The sequence below is a fragment of the Nomascus leucogenys genome, chromosome 24 (genome assembly GCF_006542625.1).
Source record: "Nomascus leucogenys isolate Asia chromosome 24, Asia_NLE_v1, whole genome shotgun sequence".
NCBI lineage: Eukaryota > Metazoa > Chordata > Mammalia > Primates > Hylobatidae > Nomascus > Nomascus leucogenys.
In genome coordinates, this window is record NC_044404.1 from 12,640,703 (window position 1) to 12,660,123 (window position 19,421).

Sequence of the window (19,421 nt, forward strand, 5' to 3'; positions counted from 1 at the left end):
TAACACACTGAAACCCCGTCTCTACTAAAAATACAAAAAAATTAGCCGGGCGTGATGGCACGCACCTGTAGTCCCAGCTACTCAGGAGGCTGAGGCAGGAGAATTGCTTGAACCTGGGAGGCAGAGGTTGCAGTGAGCCGAGATCGCACCACTGCACTCCAGCCTGGGCAACAGAGTGAGACTCCATCTCAAAAAAAACAAAACAAAACAAAACAAAACTCGAAAAATCAATGAAGGATCAAAGCAGCCATAAGAGGGAGGAAGAGGGGCTCAGTGTACCTCGAGACTGTCCCAGGTGCAAAATCACTGACATGAGATGAAGCTTTCGGGCCCAACGTGGTCCTAACTTGTGTGACCTCAACACTGGAGACCTGAAAAAACCAATTCACTCTCTATTGAAGCTTCTTCCAGCTCTGAAGCCATGGACTAAATCTCCTCGATCTGTTTTCACCAGCATGTCTTTCTGGAAAGATTAAAATAACAAGAGTCCGGGTGCGGTGGCTCACGCCTGTAATCCCAGCACTTCGGGAAGCCAAGGCAGGCGGATCATTTGAGGTCAGGAGTTCAAGACCAGCCTGGCCAACACAGTGAAACCCCGTCTCCACCAAAAATACAAAAAAATTAGCCAAGTGTGGTGGTGCACGCCTGTAGTCCCAGCTACTCAGGAGGCTGAAGCAGGACAATTGCTTGAACCCGGGAGGCAGAGGTTGCAGGGAGCCAAAGTTGTGCCACTGCACTCCAGCCTGGGCAGCAGAGCAAGACTCTGTCTCAAAAAATAATTAATAAATAAAAAATAAAATAAGATAACAAGCGTAAGTCTGCGCACAGTGGCTCACACCTGTAATCCCAGCACTTTGGGAGGCCAAGGTGGGAGGATTGCTTGAGCCCAGGAGCTTGAGACCAGCCTGGGCAACCTGATGAAACCCCATCTCTACAAAAAATTTAAAGTAAAAAAAAATTAGCCAGGCGCGATGCATGAGCCTGTGGTCCCAGCTACTTGGAAGACTGAGGTGGGAGGATTGCTTGAGCCTGAGAGGTTGAGGCTGCAGTGAGCTGTATTCGTGCCACTGCACTCCAGCCTGAGCAACACAGAACTCTGTCTCAAAAAAAAAAAGAAAAGAAGAAAGAAAGAGAGAAAGAAAGAAAGAAAGAAGAAAGAAAGAAGAAAGAAAAAGAAAGAAAGAAAAGAAAGAGAAGAAAGAAAGAAAAGAAAGAGAAGAAAGAAAGAAAAAGAAAGAAAGAAAGAAAGAAAGAAAGAAAGAAGTGTCTATGGAGATAAATCATTTGGCAGCTTCTTTGGGAGACAAGGTTGGTAACGGGGAGTCAGGGAGATTAAGGCCATGGCTACAGCTACGTGGGGAATGGTTAGGGAGGGCTGGTTTTAAGGGCATCCACATGCAGTGTGTGTACCACAAAGCTGCCTGCAAACACCAACCACGTGGAGAGCTTGATGAGATGTCACTCACTGGGTACAGCAGGCGGCCCACTACCACCACCAGGCTCCAACTGTCACATTTGGCTCCTTCACAGGTCACTTTGGGGTCCTCTTTCCTTGCTTGGGAAAAGGACCCAAGTAACAGGATGTACGGTGTGTACAGCCTCCACCATCTGAGCCCCATTTATGGATGAGCCAGACTTATCTGCAGGAATTTAAAAGTGCTGGCTGGGTTTGGGGAGTATTTTGGGAGGGGTGTGTCCTCATCACCTGAGCAGAGGGGAAAGGCCACCAGCAGGCAGTGGCCCCAAATGTTGAACTGAGTGATGCCACTAGGAGAGGGACCTCCATCCCACCCACAAGCCTAATTCACTGGCTTGGAAAAAGCTAGGTGGGACAGTGGTTAGGGGTCTGGGTCCTCGAATCTTGGCTCTGCCACTTGCTAACTACATGACATTGAGAAAGTTATATAATCTCTCTGTGCCTTGGTTTCCCCATCTGTAAAATGAGGGGTGTAAGAGTTTTAACTCCTGGCCAGGCGCAGTGGCTCATGCCTGTAATCGCAGCACTTTGGGAGGCCGAGGTGGGTGGATCACTTGAGGCCAGGAGTTCGAGACCAGCCTGGCCAACATGGTGAAACCCCATCTCTACAAAAAATACAAAAATTAGCTGAGGGTGGTGGTGCATGCCTGTACTCCCAGCTACTCAGGAGGCTAAGGTGAGAGAATCGCTTGAACCCAGGAGTCGGAGGTTGCAGTGAGCCAAGATTGCACCACTCTGCACTTCAGCCTGGATGACAGAGTGAGACCTGCCTCAAAAAAAAAAAAAAAAAAAAAAGAATTTTAACTCCTTCGTTGTTGTGAGGTCTATATGACTGTGCCTGGTACATGAATGAGGCCTTTGTGAATATTAACTATTCTAACTACTCATTGCTCTCCCCGGGTCGGAAACATTAGACGTGACTCACAGTTGGTGGAAAAATAAGCTGCCCCTAAAACCTCTTTTTTTTTTAAATTTTATTCTCTTTTTTTGTTCGTTTGTTTTTTGAGACGGCGTCTCCCTCTGTCACCCAAGCTGGAGTACAGTGGCGCAATCACAGCTCACTGCAGGCTCCCCGCTTCCAGGCTTAAGCGATCCTCCCACCTCAGCCTCCTGATTAGCTGGGACCACAGGCATGCACCACTACACCCAGATAATTTTTTTCATTTTCATTTCTTGAAGATATGGGGGTCCCATTATGTTGCCCAGGCTGGTCTTGAACTCCTGGGCTCAAGCCATCCTTCTGCCTCGGCCTTTCAAAGTGTTGGGATTACAATGTGAGCCACCGTCCCTGGCCTAAAACCTCATTTTTGAATAATTTGTTTTTTTGAGATTATGGAGTTTCCCTCTTGTTACCCAGGCTGGAGTGCAGTGGTGCAATCTTAGCTCACTGCAACCTCCACCTCTCAGATTCAAGCGATTCTCCTGCCTCAGCCTCCTGAACAGCTGGAATTACAGGCACACACCACCATGCCCGGCTAATTTTTGTATTTTTAGTAGAGACGGGGTTTCACCATGTTGGCAGGCTGGTCTCAAACTCCTGACCTCAGGTGATCCTCTGGCCTCGGCCTCCCAAAGTGCTGGGATTACAGGCGTGAGCCACCGCACCCGGTCTAAACAATCTTAATTGATGTCATTAGATATCCATAAATCCTCAGATGCACACTGGGTGAAAATGATAAATAACACAAAGGTCCACCCTCTAGGTCCCTCTCATTCAAAGAAACATCTGATGAGAACATCAGAAAGGACTTGAGAGTGAAGTTCAAGGGCAGGAGTGTGGGGCTCAAAAGTCGGAGAGCACAGGCTCAAGAGTCACCTGGATCTCTGCTCAGTTCCCAGCACCAGCGCTTAGTCGCTGTGTGCTCTTGGATAGGATGCTTGGTTTTCCAGGGTCTCAGTTTTCCCATTTGGAAAATGGGCATAATAATAGTGGACCTCATGGTGCCTTACCCCTCAGCTGAGCTGGAATTATAAATGGCATTGTGAGAAAGCGAATGACATGAAGCCCTTCCCAGGAATCTGAAAGGAGAGGAACTCAGCACTGCGGGGGCCTGGATTGCAGGGTGTGTGGGAAGGGGACCCATAGAGGAGATGGCTTCCCCCACTGGTTAAGGCAAAGAGAAGAGATGACGCAGCCCCAGGGGAGGGGCACCCTGGAAAGCTGGGCTGATCGCCAGACCCCTCTCACTTTGTGGGTTGGAGTTTTGAAGGCTCCTTTGCAGGATGACCCCAGGAATTGGAGTTTCAAAGCTGATATTTGGGGCAGGATGGAGGGCTCACCCCCATATGGGAATGTAGATGAGCCACACCCACACACACCACCCCCAGTCGCTGACATTTTAGCTGAGACCTGAAAGCAATAATCCCCAGGGAGAGTACTTTAATGGTGGAATTCCAGGCAGAGCAAGGACGAGTGGAGAAAATGGCTGGATACGCGCCCTCAGGTTGCACACATACGTCAGGGCCATTCCACACCCAAGAAGAAACTGCCCTGCTTTGAAAAGCAGTTTCTCCCAAGTGCCTCATGTGCTTGAGATACTTAGTAACATTTCAGAGCATTAAAAACTCTGAAAGAAAAGAAAGGCTGCTACCTCTAAGGCCACATCCCCATCACACCATGAAGATGCCTTGAGATCACAGGGCTTTGTGGTTTTAGTTGGGTTGGTTTCTTTGAAATGAGGGATTACTTTTAATGTGCCAAGACAAATCAGTTTCAAAAGATAAAGCTTATAATGTTGACTTTATTTCACCGTGGAAATTTTGTGCTCAAAGGTAAGAAACCATCTTATATAAAACAATCAAATAAATACATAATACATAAAAAAAGAGTCACTTCAAAGGCGACCACAGGGTTGAGGAAAAAGCCCCTTGTGGAATCAGAAGCAGGTGTCTGCAACCAGGACTTCCTCTTAATGCCGCCTCAGCACTGTCAGGGAAAGAGAGAGGGTGATGATGGTCAGGGTGGGAGATGGAGGCAGGGTCTGTGCTTCCCTCATAGTGTGCCACCCGCCACCCTGTTAGTCATCAGACGTTTGAGGCTTAATGCAACTCTCTGAGCCTCAGTTTCCTCGTCTGTAAATTGGGGATTATCATCGCTCTGGTGATCCTGCTCTCTGCCTTTGAGACTATAGACAGTGTAGAGGAATCCAGGAGGAAATGTTTGATTCTCTTTCTGCACCACTGGGGGGCTGCCAAATGATAAACAGACCCCAAAGGAGATTCTGCCCCTTTGATAAGAGGTAGGAGGTGGGGAGAAGGAATTGCGGGCATGGTAATGAAAGAGGCCCACATTTACTAATTGCACAAAGGCACCCCTTGGCCCTGAAGGCTGTTAACAAGAGGAAGTGATGTCCAGGTGACATTTTCTCAAAGAGTGTGGTTCCCAGAGACAACAAACCCCAAAGTGACTCTAACAGTGTCACACACTGGAATGGGGGCAGGCGGCCGGGGTGGCAGGGGGTGCTCACCTTTGCAGCCCAGGCCACTGGAGGAGCTGATCCGGTCCATCTTCCTCCCAAAGCAGCCAGATCCTTGCACCATCTTGGGGCTTCGTGGTGCCCGCAGGGTGTAGAGGACCATTTTGCGGTGCCCACGGATGCCCTCGGTGGCTACCTCCCGGGCCTTCCAGACACCTGTGGGATGGGGGCTCTCCTGGAGGGGCTCCAGGGATGTCTGCTCTGCCTGCAGCTCCGACAGTTTGCCCTGCAAATGGTTGCGCTGCTCCTGCAATGGATGGGGGAGTCCAAGCCTTAGGGACCCACCCCTGGGCTCACAAGCCCTTCATGGCACCCAAGTGAACCGACTGCCTTGGGTACAGGGTCAGGGCACCCAGTCTCTCCATTTTCTGATTCCTTTATCACTAATTCCAAAGGAAAGATGAGAGCCTCTTGGGACAGCAGGTGAGGACCCTTTCATTGCTGCTGTCCAATCCCCCGAGCTGCCCTCCGCTCTCACCTGTAACCCGGACGTTTCCAAGTCTGAGACTGAACCGGGGCTGCCCAGCGGGTGGGAACGACCTCCCAGGAGAGCCAGGTGCAAGAAGAGCAGGAGCAGGAGCGCCCGGGAAGGTGCTATCTGGGGATCCATGTCTCTGGAGGGACTGCGGAGGCTGCTGCTGCTGCCTCTGCTACTGCTGCGATGCGTCCGGGTTTGCTTCCCACCTGCCCTCAGCCTGCGGGGTGCTCCTCCTGGCTCCTCGGGACACCATGGCCTTTTATCCTGGAGCTGAGTGTCGGGCCTGCCCTGCTATGCAGGGTCATCTCTGATTTATCAGCCACATTCCGGACCGCTGAGATCAGGGCCCGGGAATGAGCCCCTCCGCGCCTGCGACGTGAAAGGTGGAGACCGGGCAGAGCCGACCTTGTATGGAAATGGGCCGGGTCGGGCCAGGGGCAGGAACGCGCTGGAGACACAGACAAGTCCCCGTCTCCCGCTTCTTCCTTTCCTGCAAATGTCCGGGTGTCCTAGGTTGGCGTTTTCGTCCTGCCTCCCCACCCTACCGTTGCTGGAAAAGGCAGGGAGAACCCCGGCTTTCCGAGGCCCGACGTGAGCGCGGGGCGCACAGGGTGACCACAGCGAAAACAGCCCCGGCCAAGACCCCGCCACCCGCAGCGCGTCTCCCCTCCCCGCGCGAGTTCCCTGGCCCGCACGTAGCGCAGCACCTGCTCGCCGCTGTGCACCCTGCCGGCCTGCGGGTCCTCGGAGGCGCCCTGGCCGCTGTCCGTGGTGCTGATCTCCCCGAGGGAACTTGAGCAAACTCTCAAGAGCTGCTCTCTTCAACGGGCTTTTCAGGCCAGAAAGGCCTGCGTGGAGCAGGGACAAGAGACCTCCGAGACCTTTCCCTATGCTCTCACAACCGCCCATCCTATAGCCCTTACAGCAACAGGATGCTGATTCCGCAGTGGCAATTCATTAAAAGCCTGGGTATGACCAGGAACTTCTGGAATGCTGACCCTTCTTTCACCCCTTAAAGGGAAGAGCAGATTTCGCTGGAATTTTGAGAGACAGGGTCCAGTGATGACGAAGTCACCCAGGAATGCCTTATATGTGTGTCCTCCAGGTGTCAACACCTCCTCTCCCCCACCAAGCCAACACAGGATGGAAAACAAAAGGATAGGCTGGGCGTGATGGTTCACGCCTGTAATCCCAGCACTTTGGGAGGCCGAGGCGGGCGGATCACGAGGTCAGGAGATCCAGACCATGGTGAAACCCCGTCTCTACTAAAAATACCAAAAATTAGCTGGGCGTGGTGGCAGGCACCTGTAGTCCCAGCTACTCGGGAGGCTGAGGAAGGAGAATCACTTGAACCCACGAGGTGGAGGTTGCAGTGAGGTGAGATCACGCCACTGCACTCCAGCCTGGGCGACAGAGAGAGAAAAAAGAAAGAAGGAAGGAAGGAAGGAAGGAAGGAAGGAAGGAAGGAAGGAAGGAAGGAAGGAAGGAAAGAAAGAAAGGAAACAAAAGGATGGCTGGAATGATGGTTATTTATTTGCTGAGACACCAGAGATATGGGGAGTTCTCCTTTCCCAATGCCTCCTTCATCTGACCACCCATGATCTAATTCTCATTAGCAGGTGGCCTGGGCCTCTTCTCTGTGATTAGAAATGAGGCTTTGAAGAGAAATGGCCCTGGGAAGAGTCATAGCAGCTTAAATACCCCCCTAAAGCATATATGACTGATGTTACTCCCCTTCCAGAGAATTGGTGTCAACAAGCAGCAGGCTGGAGGAGTGGAGCTGTCTACGAGGGGAGAAGAGTTACAGCAGAGAAGGGCAGCAATAAGAAACTGGGACCTCTAAGCAAATCTTGCCTAAGAAATAGCATCTGCCCCTGAGGTGAGAAAAGCATGGTTATTATTCCTCACTTCAGAGGAGGAAATGGTGCTCATGAATTAATCTACTTTCCAAAAGTCACACAATTGACACATGATAAAGCCTGGATTCTAACCAGTCTGATTAGTCTAACCAGGCAGTCTGATTCCAGACCTGAAGCTCATAATCACTGCCAGCGTGATCACAAGGTGTTTCTACAAAAAGCAAGCTTAGATGAATCCCCTGTCATCTATGAAGGCTCTGGGAGCTGTGCTGTGGGGGATGTGCAAGTCTAGTGGTGACTGTGTGTGCAGTAGAAAGAATGGGAAGCGGCTCAGATGAGCATTTTGCAGATGAAATATAAATGGGGGTGGGTGGGTAAGGGCTGTGTAAAGACACCAGTGCTGGAAATGTTCTGGGGGGCTGGGGTAGCTTTGTGTGTGTGTGTGTGTGTGTGCACATGAGCATGCCACAGTAAGAGTATCAAAAGGCTAAGAGGAAGCTAAAGAGGTAAGAAAATCCAGCCAAGTGCAGAGGGGAGTCAGTGGGTGAGAGGCTGCTAAGGGTGCAGAGAGCCCCTCATGGTGGGTACCATGAGATAAAGCATTCAGAGCAAGGCAGGATTCATCAACCAGCACCATCAAAAACTGACTCTGCATCTCACCAGAGCCTCACTTTTCTCTTCGGCAAAATGGACAGTCCTTGCAAGGACTAAAAGGAAAAAAATGATGTCTGCAAAAGCCCATGGCACTGTATAAAGGGCCAAATAATTAGTAGTACATGAGAGTTGGTCTTTACACTGAAGGAGATTGTGATCTCACTGGGGAGACAAAGTGACCCCAAGTGAGACAATCAAGTGTCTAAGTGTCATACACTCTGACAGAGTTTCTATCTGTCCCCAGTGGAGGGGACTGTGGGAGAACACTTGAGGAAGACACAGAACTAGACACATCCTCCAAGGCCTACTGTCCAGGGAGGAGAACATGTTGTCAACCAACTCTCACACCAGATCAGCCCCATCAACATTTATCGAGGGCCTGTCATATGCTATGTGCTTTCCAAGTCTATTCAATGAAGCTAATCATAACACCTCTGTTGCAGCATTAATGTACAAGGATTAAATTTGATGATGTCTGTGGTAGGCTGAATAATAGTCCCCAAAAGATGTCCATATCCTAATCCCCAGAACCTGTGAATATACTACTTTACATGGTAAAAAGGACTTTGCAGGTGTGGTTAAGTTAAGGACCTCAAGGTGGAGAGATTCTCCTGGATTATTCAGGAGGGCTCAATGTCATCACAAGGTTCCTTATAAAAGGATTTAGAAGATATTTAATGGAACAGTGTTCCAGGGAGGAGGAACAGCCAGTGCAAAGGCCCTACATGTGTCTGAAACATCTAAGAACCAGAAGGCAGTGCTGGGGAGTGAAGTGAGTGAGGAGAGAAAGGTAGGAAGTGGACTCAGAGAAGCCGTCAGGGTGCAACAAAGCACAGCCTTCCAGGTACGACTCGGACTCACTTTACTCCAAGTCAGATGGGAGCCATAGAGTGTTTTGTTGTTGTTGTTGTTGTTTGTTTGTTTGTTTTTTCAAGACAGAGTCTCGCTCTGTTGCCCAGGCTGGAGTGCTGTGGTGTGATCTCGGCTCACTGCAACCTCCGCCTCCTGGGTTCAAGCGATTCTCCTGCCTCAGCCTCCCAAGTAGCTGGGATTACAGGTGCCTGCCGCCACACCCAGCTAATTTTTATATTTTTAGTAGAGGCAGGGTTTCACTGTGTCGGCCAGGCAGGTCTTGAACTCCTGACCTCGTGATCCGCCCGCCTCAGCCTCCCAAAGTCCTGGGATTACAAGCATGAGTCACCGTTGCAGGTCAGCCATGGAGTGTATTGAGCCAAGGAGAAATATGATCTGACTTTGATTAAGTGTGGCCATGCCCGTCTGGAGAGCTGGCCCCAATATCTGGCTTCTTCTCATTCTTTCCATCCTCTTCAGAGGTCTGCGTCCCAGCCCCAAGGGACTCCTCCTCCAAGCTTCCAAGTTTTAACAGCTTCAGCCTCTTCCCTTCATTGCCCTTGTCCGAGGACGGTAGCTACTTCCTGCAGTTTCTCTGTCCGTGACACTTAGTGTTTTCTCTTTGCCTTTTCAGGTTTTCAATATCTAGTTAACACTTTTATGTACTAAGTTCTCTCTGTTAGAATAAACTGGCATGGTTCCTGTCTCCAAGTGGACCCTGGCTGCACTCTCAATGGTAGACATCCAACTGTGAATAAGATTTTGTCTCTTGGTCTCCCTCTGTCACCCAGGCTGGAGTGCAGTGGCGCAATCATGGCTCACTGAAGCCTCAAACCCCTGGGCTTATGCCATTCTCCCACCTCAGCCTCCCTAGCAGCTGGGACTACAGGTAGGTGCCACCACTTCTAGCTAATTTCTGTTTTGTTCTTTTTTTGGGAGGTGGGGGCAGGTAGAGATGGGGTCTCACTATATTGCTTAGGCTGGTCTCAAACTCCTGGCCTCAAATGATCCTCCCACCTCAGCCTCCCAAAGTGCTGGGATTACAGGTGTGAGCCATTGTGCCAGCCTCAAGCAATGATCTTGAAGTTGGTTGCAAGGAAAATGCCTTCCCTGCATTTGTTTCCCAGGGCTGCTATAACAAATGGCCACCAACTCAGCAGCTTCAATCAACAGAAAAGCATCTTTCATCATTCAGGAAGCCAGAAATCCAAAATCAAGATGCTGTCCAGGCCGAGCTGTTTCTGGGGCTATAGGGGAGATCTTTCCTGGCCCCTCTAGCTCCTGACAGCTCCAGGCATTCCTCAGCTCATACATGCACCACTCCCATCTCTGACTCTGTCCTCACATGAGCTTCTCTGCATCTCTGTGTCTCAAATGTCTCTCTCCCTTTCTTTTATAAGGACCCCTGTCACTGGGCTTAGGACCCACCCTATATCCAGGCTGATCTCTTCTCAAGATCTTTAATTTCATGACATCTGCAATGACCTTTGTTCCAAATAAGATCACACTCACAAGTTCCAGGAGCTGGGAAATGAATATATCTTTCTGGAGGCCACTGTTCAGTACATTCTTCAGTGGCTTGTCTGTTTCCCCCTCTGGGATGGAAGCTGCACAGGACATGTACTTGGAATGGCTGGTGCAGGACTGGACACATGGAAGGAGCCTCATCAAAAGTGTGTTGCCTGAGCAATGTTTATTATGTTTTTACATAGTTTGCATTTGCATGTTTTAATCCATATTTTTAAAATCCATGTACAGGTTTTTTTGTTTTGTGTTTTTTGAGACAGGGTCTTGCTCTGTCACCCAGGCTGGAGTGCAGTGGCGTGATCACAGCTCACTGCAGCCTTGACCTCCTGGGCTCAAGTGACCCTCCCCGCTCAGGCTCCCAAGTAGCTGGGACTACAGGCGTGCACCACCACGCCTGGCTAATTTTGGGGGGATTTTGTTTCTTTTTTTTTTTTTTTTTTGTGGAGATGGGATTTCACCATGTTGCCCAGGCTGGTCTCAAACTCCTGAGCTCAAGTAATCCTCGCACTTTTGCCTCCCAAAGGGTTGGGATTACCGGCGTGAGCCCTGGTGCCCGGCCTATACTGAGTCCTTTAAGCCTCCCTTGCCCTGTTGATCCTGCTCATGACCTATAGTGGCAGCGGAGGGGTCTGCTGGTATTTGGTGGTTTTCTTCTACCTGCAGATTATTTGAAGTTTGTTGGGTTCTGTCTCCTAGTAATGTTGAAGGAGTGAGTCATGGCTTCATTTGCATTCTTTGTTGAGTTTTTACATTTAGGTGAGGACGTGTGCAAAGATTTGAGCTCAGGTGAGCGCCATTAGCCTTGCTAGTACACTTCAGCTGCATTAACTCAGCCGTAGCAACAGCCCTAGGATAAATGATTAGCCCCATTAGGTGGATGAATATCCTTGATAGATGGGGGTTGCCTTTCGTGCTGGGAATCTTTAGTCGCCCCTGCAGACCCGTCTCCATCCTTCCCTCCCCTGCTTAGCACTCTTGAGGCTGCCTTTTATAGCTTACATTGGATTCAATGATTGTTAGGGGGCAGCAAAATATCAGCAGGAGAAAGAGAAGAGAGGAATCTCAGGGTGTTTTTTTTCTGCCACACTGCAGGCCCCGAGGAGGGCCACAAAGCACACATCCCAGCCGGGCATTGTTAAACTATGGTGTGAACGCCACCGCCTCTCACTCATGGGTCACTGTGAACAGCAAACACATGGCAACTTGGATCCTGCAGACGCGCTGGCAGTGGAGAAAGGGAGGGAGCCAGCCACGCCTGGGGGTCACTCTCATGAATGGCATAGAGTGGGGGCCACACGTGAGAACAGGAAGCATGAATGGCTGTCCCAGAACATCCACATGAGGGTTATTAATAGAGCCGTCCCAGGAGAGGATGCACTGTGCTTGGGAGGGACAACCGAGGAGCAGAGCCGGCTGGACCGAAAGAAGTCCTGTGACATGCGGGAAGTGAGGGAGGCGCTGGCAGGCCACCAAAGGCCCTCTGGCTCCCTCTCTTCCCTGACCTTACTCCCCAGTGAAGGTGGCCACTGCCACTCGGGCTCTGCGTTCTAGGCCCTCCGAGGCTGGCTGCATCCTCCTGGACGTGCTCGGTGACCCAGGAGCCATGTCCCCCCATTGAAAAGGCGGTGAGGAGCCTCATGAGGGGCTAGGAACATAGGCAGGGCATGACTGGGAAATCAGACAGAGCCATTATGAGTTGAATCATGTCCCCAAAATTCATGTCCACCCAGAGCCTCAGTGTGTGACCTTGTTTGGAAAAAGGATCTGTGCAGATGTCATTTGTTAGGATGAGATCATACTGGATGAGGGAAGGTCCTGGTCCAATATGGCTGATGTCCTTGTAAGAAGAAGAGAGGTGCAGACACAGACAGGTAGGGGGGAGGCCGAGTAAAATCCGAGGCAGAGGCTGCAGCGATGCATGTACAAGCCAAGGAACACCCCTGATTCCCAGCAACCCTGGAGGCTGGGAGAGGCAAGGACGGCCCCTCCCTAGAGTCCTCAGAGAAGGCATGGCCCGGTCCACGGTCTCAGCCTTTTGGCCTCTGGAACCATAAGGAGACCATTTCTGTTGTTCGAAGCCACCCACTTTGCGGTGCTTTCTTAGGACAGCCACAGTAAACGAACCCAGGCATCTTGTATTTGCAAAGGGTATTTGCTGTGGGCCTCACTGCACCCTTAGTTTTGCTTTAGGTCTTTGGGAGATTTGGCCTGTTCTGGGGCAGCCCCATGCAGCAGTGATGCAGAAGTCAGGACCTGCATTCGGCCTGCCTGGGTTCGAATGTCAGTCCACCCTCCTCCTAGCGGCGGCAGATTGACTCTCCAAAGATGGCCATGAGCTCCCCCACCCCATGTGCTCCCACCATGGGACACCAACACTCCTCCCATCAGAAGCAGAGTCCACGTTCCCTCCTCTTGAATCTGGACGGGCCTGGGCCTGTGGCAGAAGTGACGCTCTGTGACTTCCCAGACTAGGTTATAGCATTGAAGTAGCTTCCACTTTCCTCACCAGAGCACTTGCCTGGGAGCCCTGGGGCAACCATGGTGTGAGGAAGCCCAAAGCCACTGCTGGAGAAGCCCTGAGACTCCATGAAGAGAGAGAAATGCCTGGCCAGTCCCCTCCTATTCCAACTCCAGCCACTGTCTGACTGCAGTGGCATGAAAGACCCTGAGACAGAGCCACACAAAATCCCAAATTCTGGCCAGGCGCGGCAGCTCATGCTTGTAATCCCAGCACTTTGGGAGGCCAAGCGGGCAGATCACTTGAGGTCAGGAGTTTGAGACCAGCCTGGTCAACGTGGCAAAACCCCATCTCTACTAAAAATACAAAAAATTAGCCTGGTGTGGTGGCACGCACCTGTAGTCCCAGCTACCGGGGAGGCTGAGGCAGGAGAATTGTTTGAGCCTGGGGAGGCAGAGGTTGCAGTGACTGGAGATCACGCCACTGCACTCCAGCCTGGGTGACAGGACAAAACTCTGTCTTAAAAAAAAAAAAAAATCCCAAATTCCTGACCCATGGAAATCATGAGCGGGAATAAAATGATTGCTGTTTTAAGCCACCAAGTAATTTGGGGCTAATTTATTACATAGCAACAGATAGTGAATACGGGGGGGGGTACCATGATTTCTGTTGTATAAATGAGGAAAGTGAGGCATCCGTTCATCCATTCAACTATTTATTGAGTGCTTGCTGTATGCTAAGCACTGTCTGAGCACTGGGATCCCAGCAGAAACAAGGAATATAGGACCCCTCATTTATGGAGCACAAGATACAAACAGGCTTAGTAATGGCTGAACTTTAATCGAATCTAATCTAATGTCCAATTCTGTGATCCTAACACCCAGGGCTTTCTCACCCTACAAAGAAAGTCCTCTGAGGCTGAATTCTTGTCTCTCACCCCAGCTTCTTCCTCCAGTGGAGGTGAGAGAGAGAACCGAACCCTTCCCGTTGGAAGTTCAGCTCCATCCCCAGGGCGAAGAAGGCAGACAACGCCCCTCATTGTTGGGGGTTATTGGCAGGCACTTGGGCTCCCAGAGGAAGCTTTGAGGAGGGAGGAGAGTGGCAGGAATGTCCCAGGGTGTGAGCACTTGGGGAATAAAGCCGACCAAGAGCTTTTGCCTCGTTCCCCAGCACCTACTGTGCTTATCTTAATGGGATCACTTTTCTAGCATGATGTGAAGTAGCTTCGGACAGAACTCCAAACCTTAGAGAGCTCATTTGAAAATACCATTTGGGCTGGGCGCGGTGGCTCACGCTCATGATGTCAGCACATTGGGAGGCCGAAGCAGGTAGATCACTTGAGGTCAGGAGTACGAGAGCAGCCGGGCCAACATGATGAAACCCCATCTCTACTAAAAATACAAAAATTAGCCAGGTGTGGTGGCACACGCCTGTAGTCCCAGCTACTCAGGAGGCTTAAGGCAGGAGAATGGCTTGAATCCAGGAGGCAGAGGTTGCAGTGAGCCGAGATCGCACCACTGCACTCCAGCCTGGGCAACAGAGCAAAACTCTGTCTCAAATATACAGACACACACAGATACATATATATGCATATATGTATGTGCGTGTGTGTTCATGTAAATATATATGTGTGTGTTCATGTAAATATGTGTTTTAGATATATATATATATACATAATTGTTCATCGTAAGTGACAGATGACTCCTGTTCTCGGGAGCCCATCAGCCATCAGTCTGTTTTTTTTGTCTCTGACTCTGGGGTGAGGGTCATACTCAAGCCATTTCTTCAAGAACCACGCAACTCCCTGCTTGACTTAGATCCCAGTTCCAGCAGAGCTGTCTGCCGTGCTCTGGGAGCGAGCAGTTCCTTCTGTCTGGGTGAGTTTTTAAGTTTCATGCCCGCAGGCTGGTCCCTGTCACCAAGACAGGTCCGCTGTTCTCAGCCTCAAAAACAAACAAATGAACAAGCAAGAATGAAGAGGACCATTTATTTATTTATTTCAGAGACAGCATTTTGCTCTGTCACCCAGGCTGGAGGGCAGTGGCATGATCACAGCTCACTGCAGCCTCGAATTCCTGGGCTCAAGTGATCCTCCCACCTCAGCCTCCTGAGTTGCCAGGACTACAGGCGTGCAGCACCACAGCCAGCTAACCTTTTTTTTTTTTTTTTTTTGTAGAGGTGGGGGTCTCCCTATGTTGCCCAGGCTGGTCTTGACCTCCTGGGCTCAAGGGATACTCCTGCCTCAGCCTCCCAATGTGCTGGGATAACAAGCATGAGCCACTGCGCCTGGCCAAAGGGAGCTTTAAAAATCATCCAGAGCAACTTCCGCAGGCAGCTGCATAAGCTGCGGTACCCACCGGACGTCAAAGCCACCTTGGCATTCACCCTGGGCTCTGCCTATACACTTGGCTGGCCACCCCGAGTCACCAAGGACAAGGGTCCTTCCCTCAGAACCCTGTCCCGCAACCTGGTCAAGAATGCCAAGAAGACCATCGGGCGCCAGCATATCACTCGCAAGAAGTACAACCCCGCAAGCTGGCAGCACTGGGGCCAGCTGCCCCCTGAAGACCAGGGGGACAAGATCTCAGTGTCAGAGGAGCTGGAGCCCAGCACGCTGACCCCGTCCTCAGCTCTGAAGCCCTCAGACCGCATGACCATCAGCAGCCTGGTGGAAGAGGCTTGCTGCCGTAGCTAGCAGCACCTCGGGCTGGGCGCCCTGAACAGCAGCCTGAGCTGGGCCAAAGCCCTTCCGCATTTCTATGGTCAACCGCATGTTGACCACCAACTGCTGCAGCTACCCGGGGCTGCTGATCGTGCCCCAAGGTTTCCAGGACAACACCCTGCAGTGGGTGTCCCGCTGCTACTGCCAGAACCGCTTCCCCGTGGTCTGCTGGTGCAGCAGGTGGTCCAAGGCAGTGCTGCTGCGCTCTGGGGGCCTGCAGGGCAGAGGTGTCCTCGGCCTCTTCAAGGCCCAGAACACACCTCCTCCAGGCCAGTCCTAGGTGGACTCTAGTAGCCTGGAGCAGGAGAAGTACCTGCAGGCTGTGGTCAGTTCCATGCCCCACTATGCCGACGCATTGGGACGCAGCATGCTTACTCTGGCTTCTCCTCAGCTCACATGGGCAGTCACATTCCCCGCCCCAGCGCCAGGGTCATCACACTGTCCAACCCCATGGCACCCTTGCCCTCCAGACGGACTGCACCCCGAAGTAAGTGGGGCAGTGTCCAGACCAGCGGGCGCAGCAGTGGGCTTGGCACTGATATGGGCTCCTGGTTAGCTGGCAGAGACGTGCTGGCCCCACCCCAGGCAACAGGGCCCCCTCGCCCACCCGGGCTTCCTGCGGCTGCAGCGAGCAGCCCTCTACATCCTCGGGAACAAAGCCCAGCTCAAAGGTATGCGGCCAGACCCCCTGCAGCAGTGGGAGCTGGTGCCCATTGAGGTATTCGAGGAACAGCAGGTGAAGGCCAACTTCAAGAAGCTGCTGAAGGCATGTGTCCCAGGCTGCCCCGCTGCTGAGCCCAGCCCAGCCTCCTTCCTGCGCTCGCTGGAGGACTCGGAGCGGCTGACCCCAATCCACAAGCTGCTGCAGGTGTCAGTGCTGGTGGTGGAGCCCCTGGATTCAGACTCCTCTGTGCCGGTGGGCCTGGAGGATGGCTGGGACATCACCTCCCAGGTGGTATCTTTGGTGCAGCTGCTCTCAGACCCCTTCTACTGCACACTGGAGGGCTTCCGCCTGCTAGTGGAGAAGAAGTGGTTGTCCTTCAGTCATCCCTTCAGCCACCGTGGAGCCCACACCCTGGCTGGGCAGAGCATCGGCTTCACACCTGCCTTCCTGTAGTTCCTGGACTGCGTAACACCAGGTCCATCTGCAGTTCTCCGTGGAGTTTGAGTTCAGCCAGTTCTACCTCAGGTTCCTCAGGTGCCACCATATGTCCCGCAGTTCCAGACCTTCCTACTTGACTCTGACTCTGAGAGCATTGAGCTGGGGCTGCTATATGAGGAGAAAGGGGAACACAGGGGCTAGCTGCTGTGCAGGTCTTTGTGGGAATATGTGGACCGGCTGAGCAAGAGGACACCCTCTACAATTACATGCATGTACCCGAGGACACAGAGCTCCTACAGCCCTACAGCTACGTGTCCAATCTGAAGATGTGGGATTTCTACACTGAGGAGATGCTGGCCGAGAGCCATCCCTATGACTGGGAACTGGCCCAGGGGCCCCCTGAGCCCCCGGAGGAAGAACGGTCTGACGGAGGCGCTCCCAGTACAGGTACCGCGTGGTGTGGCCCTGCTACGACAGCTGCCCCTGACCCCAGCGTGATGCCATCTCACTCCTGCTGGAGGAGCTGCAGAGGCGGGAGACAGAGCTGGGCTAATGCCCCCAGTGATGGAAGGACACCTGGGACCAGGTGAAGGCTGCACAGCGCCTGGAAGGCTGGCCAGACGGAAACGGCACCCCTAGCTCCCTTCTAGTGTCCACTGCCCCCCACCACCACCGTTTGCTGGGTGTGTGACTGCAGGAGGGGCCCGTGCGCTCCACCGTGAGCCTTAGCCTGGACAGCGACCAGAGTAGTGGCTCAACCGCATCTGGCTCCTGCCAGGCTGCCCGTCGCAGCACCAGCACCCTGTGCAGCCAGTTCCAGACAGCTGAGAGTGAGAACGGGTCCAACGAGGGCACTCTGTAGAAGAAGGGGGTCTTCATGAAGGCTTGGAAGGCCCGCTGGTTCATGTTGGCCAAGACCAACACCAGCTGTGCTATTACAACCACCGTGTGGACACAAAGTGCAAGGGTGTCATCGACTGGCGGAGGTGGAGGCTGTGGCACCTGGCACGCCCTAAGACCGTGGATGAGAAGGCTTCTTTGATGTGAAGACAACACTTTGCATTTACAACAGCTGTGCCCAGGATATGCCCTTGGCCCAGCAGTGGGTGGACGGGATCCAGAGCTGCCTGTCAGACACCTGAGCCTCCTGGCCCTGCCCAGCTGCTCTGCTTCCGGTCGTTACTGACCACTAGGGGTGGGCAGGGCTGCCCCAGCCATCTTTACTGCCCCAGCCCTCAACAATATTGAGGCCCTGAGCCCCCAGCACATGGTGCATACAGCCCCCAGCCCTGTCCCGCCCCGCCCCGCCCAACTGGCCCTAACTTATTTTGGGGTCACAGCTGAGCACCGTCCCTGGAGGTGACCAAGGTACAGCCCGCAATGGGCCTGTAAATAGCCCAGCTCTGTCAGCGTGTGCTGGTCCAGCCAGCTGGCTGCAGGCGAGTTGTTTCTAGAACCAGAGTCTGTATAAACAGAGAGCTAACGCCAAAAAAAAAAATAAATAAATAAATAAATAAATAAATAAATCATCCAGAGCAAGACAAATCATCCACAGATCACCTCCAGGGAAGTGAAGCACCTATTTCAGGACATTTGACCCTGCAGCCTGGTCCCTCTCTCCCTCCCTCCCCCCTCCATCTTTCCCCCCTTCCATCTTCTGTGTTCAGATAAACACCAAGAGCCTTCAAAGAGCCCCCGGGAAATAAGTCAGTGTTTCTTGGGCACATATCAGCTGCCACGAATGGTTCTACACACTGAAGTCCATTATCTCAGTGACTGCGAGGACTGAATGAGCAGAGCCTGGAGCTGAGTCAGTGTTCCATAAAAGTCGGCTCTTATTTTTATTATACTGGACACAGAAAGGCCAGATGCCTTCCCCAAAGCCCCTCCCGGTGGGTGGCAGTGGCCAGGAAGTCTGGCACTAATGTCAGTGCTGTCACCTGCCGCTCTGTCCTTGAGGGCCTCTGGGACATGCTGGGAAGGCAGGCCGTGAGCCAGATGTTGCTGAGCTGGACGCTGGGACTCTGTCCCTTCAGTGACCTTTCCTGTCTAGGGCCCGCAGCGAAAGCTAGACATGTGTGCTGCCCCTCCCCTCCCCTCCCCTCCCCACCCTATCCTACTCTATGGGCTTTGGTGGGAAAAAAACCAAGGCCCCATCCCCTGAGGCCTAGGCCAGTGCAGACATAGACCTCGAACTCTGCCCAACATGGATGGCCTCTGCCCAGGTATGGGAGAACAAAGGCAAGGAAAGGCTCAAGGAATGTTCCAGGCATCAGGAAGCCCGGCTTCCCCTTCAGGGCTGTCGAGTGCTCAGGTTTCTATGCCTCTCAGTCACCAACACTTTTGCACTGAGCAGCTACTATGTGCCAGGCACAAAGGGTAACTGGGCACACCTCTTTTCTTGGAATGGGCCAGAGGTTGTCTTCAAGGAGGTGATGTTTCAACTGAGCTCAGGGGAATAAGGAGGAGCCAGGGTTCAGGGAAGAGCATCCCAGCAGAGCCAAAGCCAGGGCTTGAGGAGGCAGGGGTGGAAGGGATGTAGTGGTTTGAGGAGCCCTGGCAGGCTGGTGGGGCTGGAGAGGGAGGGTAGGGTGGGCTAATTAATGCCCTTGCAAAGACGTCCACTCCCTAATCCCTGCAACCTGGGAATCTCAACTTATATGGCAATAAACAGACTTTGCAGAGGTGACTAAACTTTTGCAGTGGTGACTAAATTAAGGCTCTGGAGATGGGGAGATCATCCTGGATTATGCAATGGACCCTAAATATGATCACAGGTGTTATTATACAAGAGGGAGGCAGAGGGCGACACCACC

The 19,421-nt window shown here is 52.3% G+C and overlaps 1 protein-coding gene and 1 pseudogene across 1 annotated transcript; one reads left to right on the forward strand and one right to left on the reverse strand.

The window, feature by feature from the left end:
- Window positions 1–4,198: 4,198 nt before the first annotated feature.
- Window positions 4,199–5,660, reverse strand: NPPB (natriuretic peptide B). The gene is made up of 3 exons (XM_003274254.4): window positions 5,432–5,660; window positions 4,945–5,200; window positions 4,199–4,403 (listed from the first exon to the last, which is right to left on the reverse strand). The coding sequence occupies exons 1-3, from the start codon at window positions 5,561–5,563 to the stop codon at window positions 4,387–4,389; spliced, it is 405 nt and encodes a 134-aa protein (XP_003274302.1). The 5' UTR covers window positions 5,564–5,660; the 3' UTR covers window positions 4,199–4,386.
- Window positions 5,661–15,053: 9,393 nt separating this feature from the next.
- LOC101177340 lies at window positions 15,054–17,747 on the forward strand (annotated as a pseudogene).
- Window positions 17,748–19,421: the final 1,674 nt, after the last annotated feature.

Coding starts and splice junctions, on each gene's coding strand:
- NPPB (XM_003274254.4), bottom strand. CDS start 5,563: ATGGATCCCCAGATAGCACCTTCCCGGGCGCTCCTGCTCCTGCTCTTC. Junction 5,201..5,431: donor TGGAAACGTCCGGGTTACAG/GTGAGAGCGGAG, acceptor CATCCATTGCAG/GAGCAGCGCAACCATTTGCA.